At 44.2% G+C, this 18141-nt stretch overlaps 2 protein-coding genes and 1 long non-coding RNA gene across 8 annotated transcripts in view; 2 read left to right on the forward strand and 1 right to left on the reverse strand.

The window, feature by feature from the left end:
* TFAP2B (transcription factor AP-2 beta) overlaps positions 1-8075 on the forward strand; it is a 29203-nt gene extending 21128 nt beyond the window's left edge. For 2 of the 4 annotated variants that reach the window (XR_008654261.2, XR_010119012.1), the window contains 3 exons: positions 615-756; positions 3557-4924; positions 6173-6210. Coding sequence is in view for 2 of the 4 variants with exons in the window: in XM_055263949.2 (XP_055119924.1) it covers positions 615-756; positions 3557-3857 (443 nt within the window). In the remaining 2 variants the exon portion in view is untranslated. Of the gene's footprint in view, positions 1-614; positions 757-3556 lie in introns of all 4 variants that reach the window. The other 2 variants (XM_055263949.2, XM_055263948.2) reach the window with 2 other exon arrangements.
* A 2985-nt stretch (positions 8076-11060) lies between these two features.
* Positions 11061-18141, forward strand: part of LOC129473421 (uncharacterized) — a 105086-nt gene continuing 98005 nt past the window's right edge. For 2 of the 3 annotated variants that reach the window (XR_010119013.1, XR_010119014.1), the window contains exons 1-2: positions 11061-11297; positions 13143-13233. This is a non-coding gene — a long non-coding RNA (uncharacterized lncRNA). Of the gene's footprint in view, positions 11303-13142; positions 13234-18141 lie in introns of all 3 variants that reach the window. The other variant, XR_010119015.1, reaches the window with a different exon arrangement.
* Positions 17688-18095, reverse strand: LOC129473419 (small ribosomal subunit protein eS17-like). The gene has a single exon (XM_055263896.1). It carries the CDS (start codon positions 18093-18095, stop codon positions 17688-17690), a length of 408 nt encoding a protein of 135 aa, XP_055119871.1.

Here is an 18141-nt window from a genome sequence, read left to right on the forward strand (position 1 = left end):
GTGCAGTGAAAAGTGCTGAAGTAGGAGGATGATGACAGGAACCTCTGAAGGGGAGAAACCTGAAACTTGACTAGCAGGAAAAGTGACAAGGAGAATTATTATTTCATTGCAGATAGAAATACTCTTTCCATATACATTTTACATATAGTCTTTAATATATATGTGGACATATATATACATGGGCTTGTTTTTATATATTTGTTGGAATACAATTGTAGCAAGATGATGGTGACTTTTAAATTTTATTTAAAGCAAGTGTGACAGGTGCTTTAAAAAGAAAGAGGAATCTGGTTTAAATGTCCAGCCAAATGTCCAAATTCAATTATAAGGTGGCTCTTGACAAAAAGATTAGGGTGTAGGAGACCCCGTAGCTATTCAGGCGATGGCTAGCTAGGACTTGGCTCAGGGAAAGGCAGGAAAGAGAGACAGGAGCAAAGTTGGTCCCACCAGTTTTAATTATATCATTTTTCCTTTAGGCATCTCTCACCTTTGCTTTTGGCTCCAACAGCTGGCCTTCTCTGGAAATACTAACAAAGCTGACAAGGGAATGTCTCCTGCCCTGGGATATTTAGGGCCTGGGTGCTGATTATTACCTTTACTGCTGTCTTTTTCAGGAGAAGCTGTTCACTTAGCTCGGGATTTTGGGTACATTTGCGAAACGGAGTTTCCCGCCAAAGCCGTCTCTGAGTATTTGAACCGGCAGCACACAGACCCGAGTGACCTGCACTCCCGAAAGAATATGCTGTTGGCCACCAAGTGAGTTTATTAGACTCTGGGCCCTCATCTCACTCCCAGCTGGCTAGGCCGCCCGACTTTGGAGTAGGTGATGGGGAGGGGCAGAGAAAGAATCCAGAGGGTTGTCTAGAAGTAGCATTTGCAGCCTCTGGCAAGCAAGGTGGGCAGAGTTGATGGGCTACAGGTTTGTCTCAGGTGTCCTCTCTGGGGAAAATGGCTTTGTTAATCCGAATCCAGGCTTCTTACAATTCTCTTCTATCACTCTGGGGATGTCAGGCAGATCTTTTCTGAGTGAGTTCTTGTTCCAGCTCTTCCCTGGATCCGAAGGTGCATATTTCTGCCTGGGTTTCACATCTATCTCTCTGTCGTAGCCACATAGCCATGTGGGCTCTCTCAGGGTGTCTATAAAACCCACGTGTACCCATCTCTACCCACAGCTCTAATTACTCCGTTTCCAACGTTGCCGTTTGTCATCTTCCACAGACTTGTAAAATTTACTACAACTCCAGAGGGGAAAACAGTAAATCTCTGGCTAAATTTAGGTCTAGAGCTCATTTGAACTTTTACAGTGGGTTTTCTATTTATTTGATTTACTCCTGTCTTTGGCTTCAGTGTCATATTGTTGGTGTTTTATGGCCGGCTCAGGCCTGCAGTGGGCGGCGCTGCGTGCGCCCGCACGTTTCTCTTGCAGGCGCGGCCCAAACAGCGGCGCTCATTTATTTAGTGCTGGAGGACGCGGTTTGTCCCGTTGACAGCGTAATTTAAAGAAATATATGGAAGGCTGAAAAATCATTTGCTCAAATTTGTCCAGATGTTTTTGAGACGTGATTGGAATTTGATTGCCCCTTTCCGCAGGGTCAAAAAATATTAATGTCCCAGAACTTTAATTGCTTACAGACCCTGGTTTGGGCTTTGAAGATTTAAAATGTTTGACTCTAAGCATTTGTTCTCCTCAGTTCAGAATATCTTTTTTGGCACTTTGGTAATGAGTACAAACTTAAGGAAAGACTTTACCCATCTCTCCCAATGATCAAAACCTGGCATCCACCCTCTTTCTTGAAGGTTTTCATCTGCTGTATCCACCAGCAGTATAATAGATATTTGTCAGTAGATTGCCCTCCTACCCCTTGCACTGGTGTCTGGTGAGGCGCGGGGTGGGGGTGGGGGATCAGTTGTGCTTTATAAAAGAGGAAGGGTACTTCAGGGAAAAAAATAAAACCAAAGTGTATAAATCAGATAGGATAGATAGGACCCACAAATGACTCTCATTTCTCTAAAGTATGCATCTAACTACTCCCTGTCCAAGCACTGTGGCTTCTCTTAGGCCAGCACTTCTGAACCTAGGGTATTAGAATCAGCTGGTGAGCTTTTTCAAGACATTTCTGTATGGGGCTATCCTCAAATCTTCTAAATTGGAATTACTGGAGGTGGGGGCCTGGGAGTGTGTGTTTGAACCCCACAGGTGTTTCTAAGGTGTACCTCTTAAGAGCTTAAAAACTGCCCCACTTTGGTCAGAACGCTTATCTATTTCTTCCTGGTTGTGAGGATGTATGTGTGTATTTCAAAGGGAGAATCGAGGGTGCCTGTTAGTGTTCTCTATCCACCCACCTTAAAACCAGCAACTGTTTAGCTGCTGTGACTGGATGGTATTCCTCATCAGATTTAGCCACTATCCCAAAGTGGCAGCACCCTAGGAAAGGATGCCCCAGGGTTCTTCGAGTCCAATCACCTGCCCTGTTTACCTGTTGGCTAGGCCAGGTGTGGCCAGGTATCTGTCAGTCAGGCCAACCTATTGTGGGTCTAGGACTGGAGTGCTGTAGGTTTGTTTTTTTTTCTAAACCCCACAGACCCATAGGCTGGGTACAGGCAGGTGGACATGAGAAATCTGCCCATCTATGAAAAGCTGTGGCCTTTGGGATGCTGTGTATCTGCCTGCCAGCCATTTGACCTTTAGGGCTAAAACCATCCCATCCAGCTCCTATATTAAAATTTCTCAAATAAGCTCAATCCATAGGTAGGCACGCAGGATTTCTAAGGCTGGGAGATTGCTCTAAATTGTAGGTGGCTTGAGGAAATAAAAACCTTCAACAAATAAAAATCTATCCTCCTTAGTGTCTTAACAGCCTACCTTTAGGTTTTATTTATAGTATATGGGATCCTTTTATATTGACAACAGTCTGGTTATACAAAGATTTTCAGTACCCTACACTTAGAAGAAAGAAAGGGAGGAAAGGCACAAACTATCTCCCTCCCCCAATGCTGCAGGTAAACAGGTTTTTGCTTTGAATGGAATCAGCATTCTCTAGAATAAACAGTTTCTTGCCCTGAGCCATGGAAGGCTCCAGCAATCTGTTTCAGTGCCAGGGATAGGCTTGTGGCCGAGGGGCCTAAATCTTTCAGGGCTTTTTGCTCCTGATCACCAAGAGGTTGGAGAGGTGGGAGGGACGCGGGGGAAATAGCTCAAAAGAAATGCCAGGTAAGAGCTCAACATTATGAAGTATTCAAAATCAACCGCTAAAGCCTAGCGAATGTCCCAGAGCAGAGTCCACGCGGTCCTGGAATGGAGGGGAAAAAGGCTGAAGTCGGGGGAAGGCAAGGCTTTGGGGTGGAAGGGGTGCATTACCTCCCCACCCCCGCTTTCCTTTCAGTCCCAGCTGCTCGAGAAGGGAGAGCGCTGGGAAAGGAAACAGAGCGGAATCGCCCACATTAGCCTCGCTCTTCGGTGACCCGGCGCCTCTGGGCTTGTGTGAGCGTCTCCTTTCTAATGCCAATGACAACGACACTGAGGGTGATTTTCTGTGCCTCGCCCACCCCTTTGCAGGCAACTTTGTAAAGAATTTACGGATCTACTGGCGCAGGACCGGACACCGATCGGGAACAGCCGACCCAGCCCCATCCTGGAGCCGGGGATCCAGAGCTGCCTCACGCACTTCAGCCTCATCACGCACGGCTTCGGCGCCCCGGCCATTTGCGCCGCGCTCACGGCCCTGCAGAACTATCTCACCGAGGCGCTCAAAGGCATGGACAAGATGTTCTTGAACAACAGCACCACTAACAGGCACACGTCTGGGGAAGGCCCAGGTAGTAAAACTGGCGACAAGGAGGAGAAACACAGGAAATGAAAAATTTTTTAAAAAAGAAGGAAAAATGTTTTAAATACAAAAGGAAAAACAGACAAAATTTAATTTTAGCTTTAAAATATTGGATTGGCTTTGGAAGAATTATATTAGGTAGAACACACATACAATCAAAATTAAAAACAAAAGCTAAATACCTTAAAAAAAAAAAAACTGAGGCGTACAACGGAGCAACAATATCGGTTCTCAGTGTCTATTTCAAGATACACTTGGAGACAACCGTCCGGATTTTCCACTTAGGTTCTTTCGAGTTTAGTAATACTGATAATAAAAGAAAACCATGATTTCCCCTTCCCTTTGGAAAATAAACATAAGACTAAACATGAGAAAAACGCTAACTTATTGGAAGAAAATCGGAGAAACGTTGGTGTCAATGCTTTGAGAGCTGGTTGACTGAGACGCACGAACTTTTTAATTTTAAATATATTTTTAGGAAACTCTCTCGCAGTCCCCGCCCTCCATCTCACCTCACCCGTCTCCCAGCCACCCTTTTCCATGTTACCCTCCCTTCCTCAGATTGTTACGGGAATCTTCTGGGATGAAAATGAGTGTGGTTGGCCCTTTTGCGTTGTTTCAGTCCTCTGGGTACCCCCCCGCCCAGCCCTGCGATCTTAACTCACCGGGACCGGCTCCCCGGCCGCTTGCATAATTAGGGAGGGCGAGGGCGGGGCGGGAGGCCTGCGGAGACCAGGCAGAGGCTGCAGTTTTTCGTGCCGGCCGACAGAGCAGGTTCTGGAGGCTGAGGAAAATCCGGACCAATAAGTTGATTCAGACTCATCGTCAGTTCCTTTCAGAAATGTTACTAGCTCCCAGCCTTGCCAGCATCTGCATAGAGAGAATCTCACATTTATTATATTTGTGTCATATACTAATTTTATGAACTATAGTAAACACACACACACACACACACACACACTATGAATACGTTGATTAGTATGTAATTCCTTCGGAGGGGTATGTACCATTTCATTCTCTTCTGTTTTCCAAAGCTTTGCCCGCATGGTTTATGAGCTTCTTCAAAGAGGACTTGGGCTTCCTACACAATCTATAAGGTACAGAGAAAAAAAAAAATCCGATCCCTTTTTAATCAAAGACTGTGTGTCAGAATTCTGCAGGTGCACTTCTTTAAAGAAGCTCAAAGGGAATAATTTAGAAAGTGGCCAATATGATGGAAGCAGCTTTGAATCTACATGCTAACATTCCTCAACACTCCAATTCCGGTGGAGGTGGCAGGGGAGGGGGTCTGCAAAATGAATTTTAAGGGAAAAGAGTAAGGATTCTTAGATCCCTATATTCTAATAGTATTGCCCTGCATTTAAAATTGATTTGATTTCCCTGGGTTCTTTGGTGATTGCTGTTTAAGCGAGGAAAGAAGCAGCTTTACGAGTGGACGTGGGGAGGAGGGCGGCACAAGCGCCCACATTTCTGTAACAATTGCTTTCTTAAAAGATGCTTTATGAATGAGGCATTTTTCCCTCCCAGACGTGCGCTTGTTTTGGCATATAATGGCAAAATAATGCAAAGTGAAGGGAGATGTATTTCAGCTTTGATTTTTACCGTCTGGATACATTGGGACTATTCCCAGTGGATAAAGTTTCATGCATTTAATATTTCTCACTTCTGGCAGCCCAGCTCCTTTCTTGGGCTCCATCTTTGCATTATCTTGAAATAAGATCTGGAATCCATTGTCTGCACCTCCGCAAAAGCAGTGAGAAATTATCCCAGGATAGGGATGAATGAGAGAGGTCTCTAAATATAGTGTAGATACACTCACCTATTTAACAAAGTAGACAAGATCTTTGCAATACCCCTTAAAGATAACGATATAGATGTTGTTCTGCAGGATTTATAGTTAGGACCCACTCAATTCTCCAGGACTCCCGGTTTTGCGCCCCTCCCGGTTTGCCTTGGTGGGGGTGGGGACTGGGGGGGTGGGGATTGGGTTGGGGTTTTAGGAACCTGCTCAGAGCTTTGCCCATTTTTATTGAAAGAGGAAGGGGAAGTTAGGAAGCTGGTCTCAGGTCACCAAAAGGGCCCAAGCAATTGTTAGGGCCACACTGCAGCCCATCTCCAACCCCTAGCTTCGTTTAGCACTTCTGATCTTCAGGGCCCAGCCCTAGAACTGTTGAGAGGAATACAATGGCCAAGAACTAAACGTTATGGAGAGTGTAGTCACTCTCTTTTCCCAGCTCAGAGGCCTGCGCCTTCGTCCGAGAGCCTGGCCGATCACATTAGATGTGTTCTGACTGCCCAAGGCCAGGAGAGACCACACTGAAAACGATCGTCTCCTTTCCTTGCAGGGCAACGCGCCCCACGCGTGTGACGTGCGAGAGACGCGATGGACGCGCCTTGCTCTTACTGTGCAGGTCCTGAGAGCGTGTGGGCCACAGGCGCCCAGTCGTGTTGAGGACATAGAATCAGCCTCTGGAGGGGCTGCCGACTGCGCGGGCCCTTCCCGCTCTCGGTTTCACCCTAAGGGCTAAAGCGACCGAGAAAACCCCATTCTCCAGTAGGTAATGGGGCGGCGCCCGGTGGGCTGCAGGTGGGGAGGGCTCCCAGCGCCACCAGCGGCCACCCCGGGCGCCTGTTCCTGGAGGGAGAGTGGCCTAGAAATATCCAAGGAATCCGAAGCTTCCCCTCCTCCACCTCTGCCAGTACGGAAACACCCCACCTTCAAAATCCTAAAGCGGGGAAATGGGATGGGAATTGTCTTACTGGCAAAGCAGGGTACCTTCGTTGCCAGACGCCCTCATTTGTGTGTTCCTCCTTGCTCCAGCGAGATAGAACGTTTTGCGCCCCCAACTCCGTTTCGTGGAGTGAGCCCACTACCCCTTCTCCCTCCCTCACTTCTTTCATGTAGGACCCCTGCCCCCTTGCTTTCCTTAGCCAGGCCCGCTACATTTATCTGATAATTGAGTTATTAAAAGATTTGGTTTCCTTGGGCCTATAAATCAATAAACAGTAGGATTAACGCAATAGTTTGCCTTTTAAATCAAGGGAAACGTTTAAGGCAAGCCCCTTTGAGCTTTGTTTTCAAACCAAACAGGTGAGTTGCAGCTCTCCCCCCCGGCCCCTGCACTCTTCAGATATTTGGTCCCTGCCCACTCCTAAACGCTCAGTCCCAAAACAAAATAGCGAAAGACAGGAGGAGTCAGGATGTGGCAGTGCTGCCTTCACACTTTCCACTTCGCAAGTTCTTTCAAAGGTTCCAAAGATCTCCAGACCATTCTCTGCCTAACCCTGCCACCTCCTGCACGTATTGTAGGTCTCTGGGGAGCACGAAATGTCCTGTTTGGGTGAGGATTCCGTCATCTAAAAAGATCTTTAACTTCTCCCCCAAAGTGGGAAGGTAACTTTCTCCACCCTTTCCCCACCACCTTCACTCCTACACCCCCAATTACCTTGCATTTTCTTTCCTTCTTTCTGGCCTCCACACCCATCGCTTTCTCCACTCCCACTTAAAGAACCGAAGAGGCTTTCAAAGACCTGGCTGCTTTGTTTTCTTTGGCCAAGGAAGCCACTTTCTCTCAAGCAATTATTTCATATCCTATGAAAACTTTGGCCGAATGGAAAACTCGAAACTTCGAGCTTATCTACACACTGTTCCTCTGCTACAATGCGTTCCTAGTTAAGAGTGTTTATAGAGAATTTGTCATCACATCTGATATCCTGTACTTGTAATACATTATGTGGAAAGGAAATAACCTTAAACCATCTGATGTTGCCTCAAGAGCCCTAACGGCGTTTCCCCACCTTTGACGATGTGAAATTACTGGCTTAAAAAAAAAAGTATCAATTTTTTTTTTTAACGGAATGAACACTATCCTTCTTTAAATGCCAAAATCGACTCCTCTTTTGAGTTGGTCTCTAATTCTCTAACATCGTTTTTGCCACACAATCAAGAAATATCAATCTATTGACTCTTCACGAGAAGAGCTCTGGAGGGTATTCATGTTAAGTTTGTATATATTTATTTATGCTTAATTTAATGGGAATGTGTAAATATGGCGAGCAAGTAGTTTGGGATTATTTATCTGTGAATCTATACCTCTGTGAATGGGTGGTTAAAAAACCGCTTGACCCTAGATAGAATCCTATCTGAATTTTTCTGTTCTTTATAAACAAGCTGTTATGGTAATGGGTAGAAATTGGTTTATTGTTCAGTGTTAATCTGATTTACATAAATAAAAAGATTGTTGTGTTTTTGTTGTGTTTTCATCTTCAGTTTCTTAAATGTGGACAATGTTTTTAATCTACCAACAGAGGAAAAGTATAAGAAGAAGCTTTTTACTTTTTGTTCTCCCCCACCGAAGCACCCACAGCGCTTTCATTACAACAGAAATATAATAAATTTTGCTTCTCAGAAAAATGAACACTTTTTTCACTAGGAAGTGTTTTTGATTTTTTTAAATTCCAAATTTACATTCTTCTCTCCTATTTCTAACCAGATTTGCAATAAAAGCTAATGTTAACTGAATCTTTTGGTTTCTTCCGCCCTTTACAAATCGAGGAGTCAAATTTACTTCCCAGGTAACTAGAGGACTCTGGGTCACTGTCAGAGATGATGCTCCCTTCCCACTGTTCATGGGTTGGCATTCTGGCATGGTGTTCTAAGAAGGAGATGGTGCACGGTGCAAGAGAAGTCTTCAGGGCTGGGTGTGGGCTCCTGCACCCCTCAACTTGGGATATGAAGGAGTTAACCCCCATTTCAGGATTGAACCTGACCCTGATCTCATTAGCAGTGCAAGGCCCTCCATAAACAATGGAGGAAAAAGCTCCCTCAATTGAGAAGAGGAAAAAAGTGTACATGTCTTAGGAAGTTGGGGGGCTCCTACATTAGGCTCAGAGGCTGCCTAGAGAAGCCAGAGCTTTTCACACCTGGGTTAATAGGCTTCAGCCGGGCCCTAATGGGCTGCAGTGATCAAACATCGTCTCAATCTGTATTTTATTCCAAGGCTTAGGTGTCTTCCTTGAGGCCAGGAAAGCAAAATCATCCATGATGTTATACAGTTTGGATGAGTCACTGTTCCTTTTTGCGCCTCAAGGTCTTTATCCATAAAAATAAATATGGACCTCTTAAGGTCCTTTACTTCATCAATATTGCCTATAGTTTAATTATAAAAAGCAGAAACAGCAACCTGTATATGAGTTTAAGGATAATTGGAAACGTTAAATCATGATGATCCCAGATTTATATATAAGAGTGCTTAGCATATAGTTTGTTTTCAGTTAATAATATGCCTCCCATACCAATTTTCTGTTTTTAAACATGAATCTTTTTCAATTGGACTTCCCTATAGGGAAAGGCAGAAGGAACAATGGAATCTGCTCTATGTGAGATTTCCCCCTTCCTGTCCTATTAATTAAAAGCAGGAAGATCATGGCTAGAACTATAAATAGTGGAATCAAAGAAAAGCAAAAATAAAAAAAAGGGGGGGAATAAAAGGAAACAAGGAAGCAGAGAAAACCAAGGGATGTGTTCTTATGAGGACATACATTTATCTAGAAAAAAATAGATATGTTTTATTCTCTGGTTCAATTGTTACATTGAGTGTCCTTTTCATTTGCTTTACAGAGGATGGGAGTTGGTTACCACTGGGATTATACAAAGCAGGTGGTGGGTAATTTCCATATCCTATGGCAATTTTTCCTGCTCAAGGTTAGCACGAGCCCTTGATAAACCGACCTGCAATCTATTATCCCACAGGTAAGCTCCAGGATACTCCTACCCACCACCGCCACTTGGCAAAGAGAGGGTCTGAAACAATCACCTTTAGTAAGTAAAACCCAAGATTTTGAGGAGCCTGAAAATAACTGAAGGAAAGACCTGCCAAGAAGAACCAAAAAGGGAAAGAAAAGGGGTTGGAAGCTGGAGACAGCCTTGACTAAGACAGCCCTGGGCTGCGTGTCACAGCTCCCCGGCCCCTTTGTTACAGTGTTAGGAGGCTGTAGAGGGAGTAAGGAAAGAGCAGTAGCTAGAACCTCTAGGTCGTTGACCGGCCCAGCGCGGGGATCCTGAGACCGCCAGATCCGGTGGGCGACTTACGGTGCCCCACAACGCACCCGCCGGCCCGTGTTAGCGGGTTAAGGGCTTGATTAAAAATAGTGCTGGAAGGAAGACCCGATTTTTTTTTTTATGAAGCCACATTCCTTTTCTTCATTTGCAAATAACAGTTCGGTAGGGTTCCTCCCCAGGAACCCTGGGCGCCAGAGTTAGGAGCCACCTGAGAGTTGTTGGCCCGGTGGTAAGTGTCCTTTCCTGAGGGCGCTCACGGCTTCTCGGGGCAAGCTGCCTTCCATGCTTGGACTTCGAGGGCGGTTGTCTGTCATGTTGAAGCCTCAGAAATTAAACGTGCAGCTCACAAGTCCATTAATTTTAGCTTCCCATTAATCTATTTATAAGTGAGCCAGCGCTTGCTCTATAAATACAGTCCTATAAAATTGAACTCCTTCCCATAAATCTTCCAAGTTGTTTATTTACATGTATTCCCTGGCTCTCTAACGATCCTGGTGTAAACTTGGGGAAGACTCGGGCAGACCCGACCAACGACGGGGGGTGCGCTCTCCTCCCGTTCCTCCCCGCCGGGATCGCGGCCTCCTAGGGGAGGGAGGAACTGCGCGCGGTCAGAGGGAGTGGATAAAAAAGAGAGGGCGAAAACTCATTTTTCCTTCTTGACTTTGTTTCCTTGTTTCTATCCTAAACTCGCAGTCTCCATATTTCCCATCACACGCTCCACGGTGATTTATATAGTCATAAACAGCATTCTTGCGACTGTAGCTCCTCTCATAGCTTGAGGTGAGCTCCTTTTTCACTTTCCTGGCAGCCACTACTTTAAATCAGGCCTCATAAATAACCCCATGGGCTTACTCCGGATGAGGTCAGTCAAACATCTCCCCAGGTCTACTTTCCCGGCTTGGGTCCCGCTATGCCCCTCCCCTGGGTCACATGCCGGCGCACTCCCACTGTCTTTCCTTCAGGTTTCCAGAGCTCAATCACCGACACCAGTTGGGAGACTGGGTAATAACACACGCTCTGGGCACAGGGACCGCGGGCCAACGAACCGCGCATGCGCTGCGCCAGCCTGCGCCGAGCCGACGCACAAGGCGCCGGGAGCCCGCGTCTAGGCACGCTTTCCAGGTTGCCAAGCAGGGTGTCAAGAAGCGCGCACGCGCGGACGCCCACGCAGGCGCACGCGCCGTGGCGCCCCCGGGCGTAACCCCAGCTGCTGGGACTGGCCAGGGCTCGCAGCTCGCCTGCTACAGTTTGTGGCGCGCCCTCGGGATCAGGGCACTGGGGTTTGAAGGGGCTGCAGCGTGGGAAGCCTTTAATTTTTTTTTTTTTTTGAAAGCTGCGTGTGCCCAGATTGAGGAAGCAGTTTTGTCACACAAGTTCAACACGTTCCACGGTGGTCACAAGCTAGCAAGGTCAGGTACTGATTTTTCGCCCACTTGTTCGAAAACCTATTAGTTCCTGCCCACCCTGCTCTTCGCTTTTCCTCCTCTCTCCTAAGGGCTGCAGCCTTCTGGAGTTGACTCAGGCGAGAGGCGTCCAGAGCCCAAATAGGGGTCACACCTGCTGTCGAGAGAGTCCTCTGCATAAAAATGCTCTTTAAAATTTTTAAAATCAGCATAATGGCCAATGGACTTAACAAAGCATGACTTGCCCAGGCTGCACGGAGGGCAACTCTGGCAGTCATCTGTAACTCGACCAGTTAACGTCCCGAACGTGCCTGTTCGCGGAGATATTAGCAAACGTTTCAAGGATGTGGCTGTCAGATGTCATTAGCCAACGCTTGCTCACCCAACCATTTGCCTAACGGGGAGGAGGGCATGGCCACGGCGTATAGGCGTAGAATTTGGGGGGAGGGAGGGGTGTCACAGTTTGTTCCCTGTAACAGCCACATGTCCCGAACTGTGCAGACATTTATCAAATGACTGGAGAAAAGCTGGCACATGACTGCTGGGGTACAAAGACGTGGAAAGGGGAGCTTCTCTGAGACTGGGACTGAACATGCAAGTCATTCAAGTCTTCTCTAGTGTGGAAACTCCCCAAACGAGACAGGTCTACTGCGTAGAATAGGGTGGAGGATCGAGTCCAGTCACGGAGCCCTAGCATTTGCCGTGTGAACCATAAGGCCCTGAACACTGGAAATTCAGCGTCCGGACTCTCAATCAGATGCCCTATAGCTCAGAAGCACCTGATTGCGCGGAAGGCTGGTGGTGGTTACGTGGGCAAAGAGAGTGCGACTCGAAATTCGAGTTTCTCGGATTTAGGAAATCCGATCTTTAGACAGTTTCTACACAGCGTTGGATTTTACTTCTAAACGGTCAGCTGCTTGTTCTAAGTTTGAAAAGGGTCAGGTAGGTGTTTCACAAAATGGCTGAGAAAGTACTAGGCAATGCAACGAAAACAGGTATAGAACCAAATCAAACCTCAGTGCTCCATTAGCTAGTCCTCGCCAAACAAATAAAAAACATACAAAAAATGCCAGTGCTAACTTTTGAGATTAAAGCATCAATCTTGGGAAGAATTTTGGGTAAATGTTATCCTCTCTGATACATGATTTGCCAAGTGACTAGGTGAAAGGCCCTTTTGGGGGACTGTAGTTAGGGCTACTTACTCACTCTCATACACACAATATCACAATTTGGGAACTCCCCAATATCAGGACTAAATAAAAAACACAACAAAGTAGTGTTTGCCAATGTGAATTTTATGAGAGACGCATATGTTAAGCAGAAGGAATTTTTGTTGTTGTTGTTGTTGTTGTTGTTTTTCTCATTGCTTAGGTTTTAAGGCTCTTGCTCCTCTTGCTTTCAATATAGAATTCTTTTGGCCAGGGATTCCTAAAGATGGGGAACTATCAAGATTGGGGCAAAAGCAAGGCTTTTTAAAAATACGTTGTTTCACATGCTTTTCCTTTTGCTATGTTTAGGGAGGCAGGAGAGGGGGTCACAGGCATGAGCCCTCCCAGTGAAATGAGACCCCTGAATGATGCGTTCACTTTTATGTTCAATCTAAATATTCTTTTCTTCTTCAAAAATGAAGACCATTCAAGACAATGGGGCCAAATAATCTAAAGAAGGATCAAGCTGATCTCGTCCCTGTGACCTTTTACCCTTCCTTTAATTCTCAGGAGTGAACATCTGTGTTTGGAGCCAATGTCTGAAAGTAATAAAGACAATTAGAGCATTTTATTTTTTCTTGGGAGGGGGAGTTGGGTGCCAGTGTGCAGAGGTTAAATCTTTGTCTATGACACTGCTTTTCAGGATGAAACGAGTGGAATAACATCAACTAAGCCTTGCTGCTTCTCAGGCCCTGAGGAATGGAGTGTACTAATTATGTACTCTGAAGATATAGGTAATTCATGTGTTTCTTCCCCATCTTTATTACTCTGTGGGCATTTAAAAAACGCTCCTATCATATGTCACCTATACACAGGAACAGAAGACAGTCTGCCTCTCTTCAACCTTGTTTGGGGTTTACTTTCAGATGTGAGGACTATTAAATTAGGTTCCGGAATACGTTTTCACTCTCTGATCAGTTTTGTGAAGGCACATCCCTCTTTCATCCACCTAAAAACAAATTAAGTCAAACCAAACCCCAACCTTGACAAAACACTAATACTCACTACATGTTTGTCAATTTTTTGAAAAGTGCTTCAACCTTTAGTGTGTAAAACTGCAAAGTCCACTAATCTCAAGCCCATTTGAAAGGGTCAAACATCTGAAAGAATAAGATATTCCAGAGATAACCAATTAGAGAAATGTATCTCCAAAACAAATGTCAACAGTGAAATAACACATTTTCTCAGTACATGTTGTCCTTATGGCACTCTGTTGTGGGTTTTTGATGATCCAAAGCTTGTCTCTTGGAAAGGATATACCTGCGATCTTGAATGAGCAAACCTATTACATATGCATGCAGAAAACTCCATAACAACTTAAAACTTTTGGGTGAAGTTAAGGTTGAAAAGTGACAAAATATCTCTCTCTATACCTCTATCTCTCTGTATGTATCTCAATGAATCACAATTGCAGTGAAACGTTTTTCCTAATGGATGTCATTTGGAAAAGCCATCCTGTTTTTAATGTTCTAAAATTTGTAGAAGGGGGTATGTCTAGTAACCAGAGTCTGAAACCTTAAAATGAGGGTAGAGTTTTCCTGTCAACTGGATACTGGATGGCTTCCCTGCATGTCATCACTCTAACATGGATACACAAACATGAGTTTGCAGTTGAATCATTCTACATTTAATCACATATGTGCACACATAGAAGACTGTTATCACTCATCATTTCTCCTTGATGTTAAACATGTGTTGGGAATTTTGGAATTCTGACTTCTCCAGGTCATATTTGTGACTTTGTTCTTACACATGCAGTTTAGAAACCTACAAGGTGATAACTAGGTTATTCTTCCTCTGTCCCATTTTTTTTTTTTTTTTTTTTTTTTTTTTGCTGTTAATAACTCTGTCCTTCTTTCCTCTCCCTCACTGACTCCCCCCTCCCCAGCATTCTGTCAAGCAATAGGCTGTAAAATAGTTATCCAGACCAGCAGCCAGGCAAGTGCCGTTTGAGAGTAATTTCTGCCCCAAGCATTTAGCCTAGGGCAAAGCAAGCGTGCTCTCTAACTGATCAACCTGGATATTTCATTATTCATTAATTTACTGTTTAACCAAATCCCACTCATTATCAGAGGCAACGCTTGGCAGAGCCCAGCGAACAGTAGCAGTTGGTGTCAGGCGTGGAGAATTGGCCCATTTGATCCTAGGCTGTTTTATTATTCAACACCACTGACTGAGAAAAAGGTCCATGAATAATAAAGAGCCAAAGCGTGTTTGAACTGAGAAGCATGACACAGCCTTACAAAACAGCAGTTAGAAAATTAAAGGCAAGGTGGCCCAGACTTTGCATTTTTTATCTTGGCTGTGGGCGCGGACATTTATATCCCTACATTGTTTTCAATGATTTTTTTTTTTTCAAGTCTTTAAGACAGAGACATTTGTTTCAGTTCCACCCTTTCAAAACAGGCCATTGAAGAACTCAGGAGCAAACTTACACAGCAAGAAACAAACATGCCTCCAGATGGGAACTTGAAAATGTAATTTCTAACCTTATAATCAGTTAGGTCCTTTGTGGCCCTTCTCAGCTATAGGGAAGATTTGGGAGATTTTGATTCTCCTTTGGACTTGCCATCATCCATACCCTGGGTTGTTTTAATAATATAATTCATCATGCCAATCAAACACATGTTATATTCCTTTTCTATCCAGCTGATTCCTTGACAAGTCTTTGGGTCTGTAAACACCTGGCCACACAGGGCATATAGCAAGGGGTTTATGGGCCCTATAGGTAATATTTAAGGTCTCATTAATACAAAAGGAGGACTTACGAAATATATATGGATGGAGGGAGTAGAAGCACATTTTCTGAATCTACACAGGCAACAGTGGTCATGAGTTCTCAGGCTCTGGTTAGGTCTGTAAGTTTACAGTTGAATTGAATACACTTGTTGGATCTATTAGTGGCAGGCCTGAAAGTATGGTGTCTCTAGGACTGATCTGTCTTGTCATTTATTCTAGTCATGCATCTTTTTAATCCATTGCTTTATAGTCCTTGAATAAGTATGATGGAACTTAAAACTGTAATGATAACAGTACCCTTTTAATGTTTCCTTCTACTGCCTAGTAACATTTTATCCACACACAGCCTTACTTAGGCAGAAAAAATAGAGTGCAGGAGCTGTGGCTTTTTTATTTAGATAAGCAATAGCTGTGTAGGAAAAAGTTTCTGACTACCAACAAAGTCCACATGGGCTACCTATACCCATCAAAAGTAATATATAGCTGGGCATGGTGACACACACCTGTAATCCTAGCTACTCTGGAGGCTGAGGCAGGAGGGTTGCTTGAGCCCAAGAGTGCAAGACCAGCCTGGGAAACGTAGTAATACCCCTGTCTCAAAAAAAAAAAAAAAAGGTAATATGTATGATCTTCATAACTTGGCCAGGTAGAATGGCCAGGGTGCTAAATACTTAGAATGAGATGTAAAAGCTCCTATTCAAAGGTGGTAGTGGTGAAACCAAATTTCAAGTGATTTTTAATATTGGCATCTGTAAACCAATGCCGAAAACACTAGAGGGATGTTAACTTTTTTACCTCAGGACATTCACTTGCTTGCTAATATGGTTTGGCTGTGTCCCCACCCAAATCTCACCTTGAATTGTAATAGTCCACACATGGCAAGGGCAGGGCCAGGTAGAGATAATTGAATCATGGGGGCAGTTTTCCCCTTATTGTTCTGGTGGTAGTGAATAAGTCTTACAAGATCTGATGATTTTATAAATGGGAATCCCCCTGCACAAGCTCTCTTGCCTGTGCCATGTAAGGCATGCCTTTGCTTCTCCTTTGCCTTCTGCCATGATTGTGAGGTCTCCCCAGCCATGCTGAACTGAATCCATTATACCTCTTTCCTTTATAAATTACCCAGTCTTGGGTATGTCTTTATTAGCAGTTTGAGAACAGACTAATACACTTGCTTGGATGCATTCGGAAACTGTTGTTAATATGTTGAATTTAAAATAGGATGCAACATTAGCTTGGAAAGAGTTCTTTTAACATCATAAGATGTTTAAGAATGGCTTGTCCAACCTCATGCATGTAACTCTTGACAGAACTGCAATTATAACTTTGGTTTCAAAGTGCTCTTTCCTCTACAATAGATGTTAGAGCTTAGGTTTCTATTTTAGATATTAGTGTCAATTTTTTTCTAAATAATCTTTCTATAGTTTTGAAGGAAAGAGCTTAAAAAAATTCTGATCCAATTGGACTGGAGTACAGTATTTTTAAACTTATAACTTTTTACTTTTATTTTTTATTTTTACAATTTTAACTTTTATTTTAGATTATATGTTACATGCACAGGTTTTTTACGTGGGTATATTGCAAGATGCTGAGGTTTGGGGTATGACTGAACCCATCATCCAGGTAGTAAGCATAGTTCCCAGTAGGTAGTTTTTCAAACTTTACCTCCCCACTCCATTTTATTTATTTATTTATTTATTTATTTGATTCGGAGTGTCACTCTGTCACCCAGGCTGGAGTGCAGTGGTGTGATCTCAGCTCAGCACAACCTCTGCCTCCTTGGTTCAAGCGATTCCACTGCTTGAGCCTCCCGAGTAGTGGAGGTTATAGGCGCCCTCCTCCATGCTTGGCTAATTTTTGTATTTTTAGTAAAGGCAGGCTTCCACATGTTGGCTAGGCTGGTCTCAAACTCCTGACCTCAAGTGATCCACCTTATACTCATCAAAAGTAACATATAGCAGGGAGCCACTGTGCCTGGCCTTCCCTCCCTCCCCCGTCTCGTTGTCCTCAGTGTTTATTGTTCTCATCTTTATGTAAATGTATACCCAATGTTTAGCTCTCACTTGTGAGAATATGAAGTATATTTGGTTTTCTGTTTCTGTATTAATTCAGTTAGAATAATGGCCTCCAGGTGCATCCATGTTGATGCCAAGGACATGATTTTGTTCCTTTTTATGGCGGCATAGTATTCCACAGTGTATATGTACCACATTTTCTTTATTCAATTCACTGTCGATGGGCATCCAGGTTGATTCCATGTCTTTGCTATTGTGATTAATGCTTCAATGAACATACAGGGGCATGTGTATTTTTCATAGAATGATTTATTTTTCTTTTGGGTATATATATCCAGTAATGAGATTGCTTGGTCAAATGGTAGTTCTGTTTTTAGTTCTTTTTTGTTGTTGTCCCAGATTTATTGAAAATAATACAGCATTGCAGAAAAGATTCAAACAGGTCTCCGAGGCATTTTGAAATGCATCCCAACTGTAGGCTGAGTGATCTGCAGGTTGGACAGACAGCCGAAGTCCAAAAGCTTCAGCATTTCCTTAGTGTCAGGATCTACTTCAATGATCTCCTGATCCAGGGCTGAGATCTCAGGAACATAATTGTCTCTCCTTTCTCTCACCTCCTCCTGCAGCTTGACGGAGATACCTCGTACTGGGCCTCTCTGAATCTGCTTCATCAGATGGGTGACATAGCCTGCTATCTTGTTGTGGAGCTTCTTGCTGGGGATAATGGCGATCTCCTTGCACATGCGCTTGTTCCTGTGGAAGTCGTTGCCCAGGTGCATGTAGTACTTTTCTATGATGACCCAGGCAGCCTTCTTCATGGTTTTGGTGCAAACGTGGCCCATGTTGGCGAGTCCTTGGTAAAAGAGGTAGTTCTTTGAGAAATCTCCA

Source organism: Symphalangus syndactylus, chromosome 23 (genome assembly GCF_028878055.3).
Source record: "Symphalangus syndactylus isolate Jambi chromosome 23, NHGRI_mSymSyn1-v2.1_pri, whole genome shotgun sequence".
NCBI lineage: Eukaryota > Metazoa > Chordata > Mammalia > Primates > Hylobatidae > Symphalangus > Symphalangus syndactylus.

Bases quoted from the DNA above. Each gene is read 5' to 3' on its own strand.
- LOC129473419 (XM_055263896.1), bottom strand. From the start codon at position 18,095: ATGGGCCACGTTTGCACCAAAACCATGAAGAAGGCTGCCTGGGTCATC.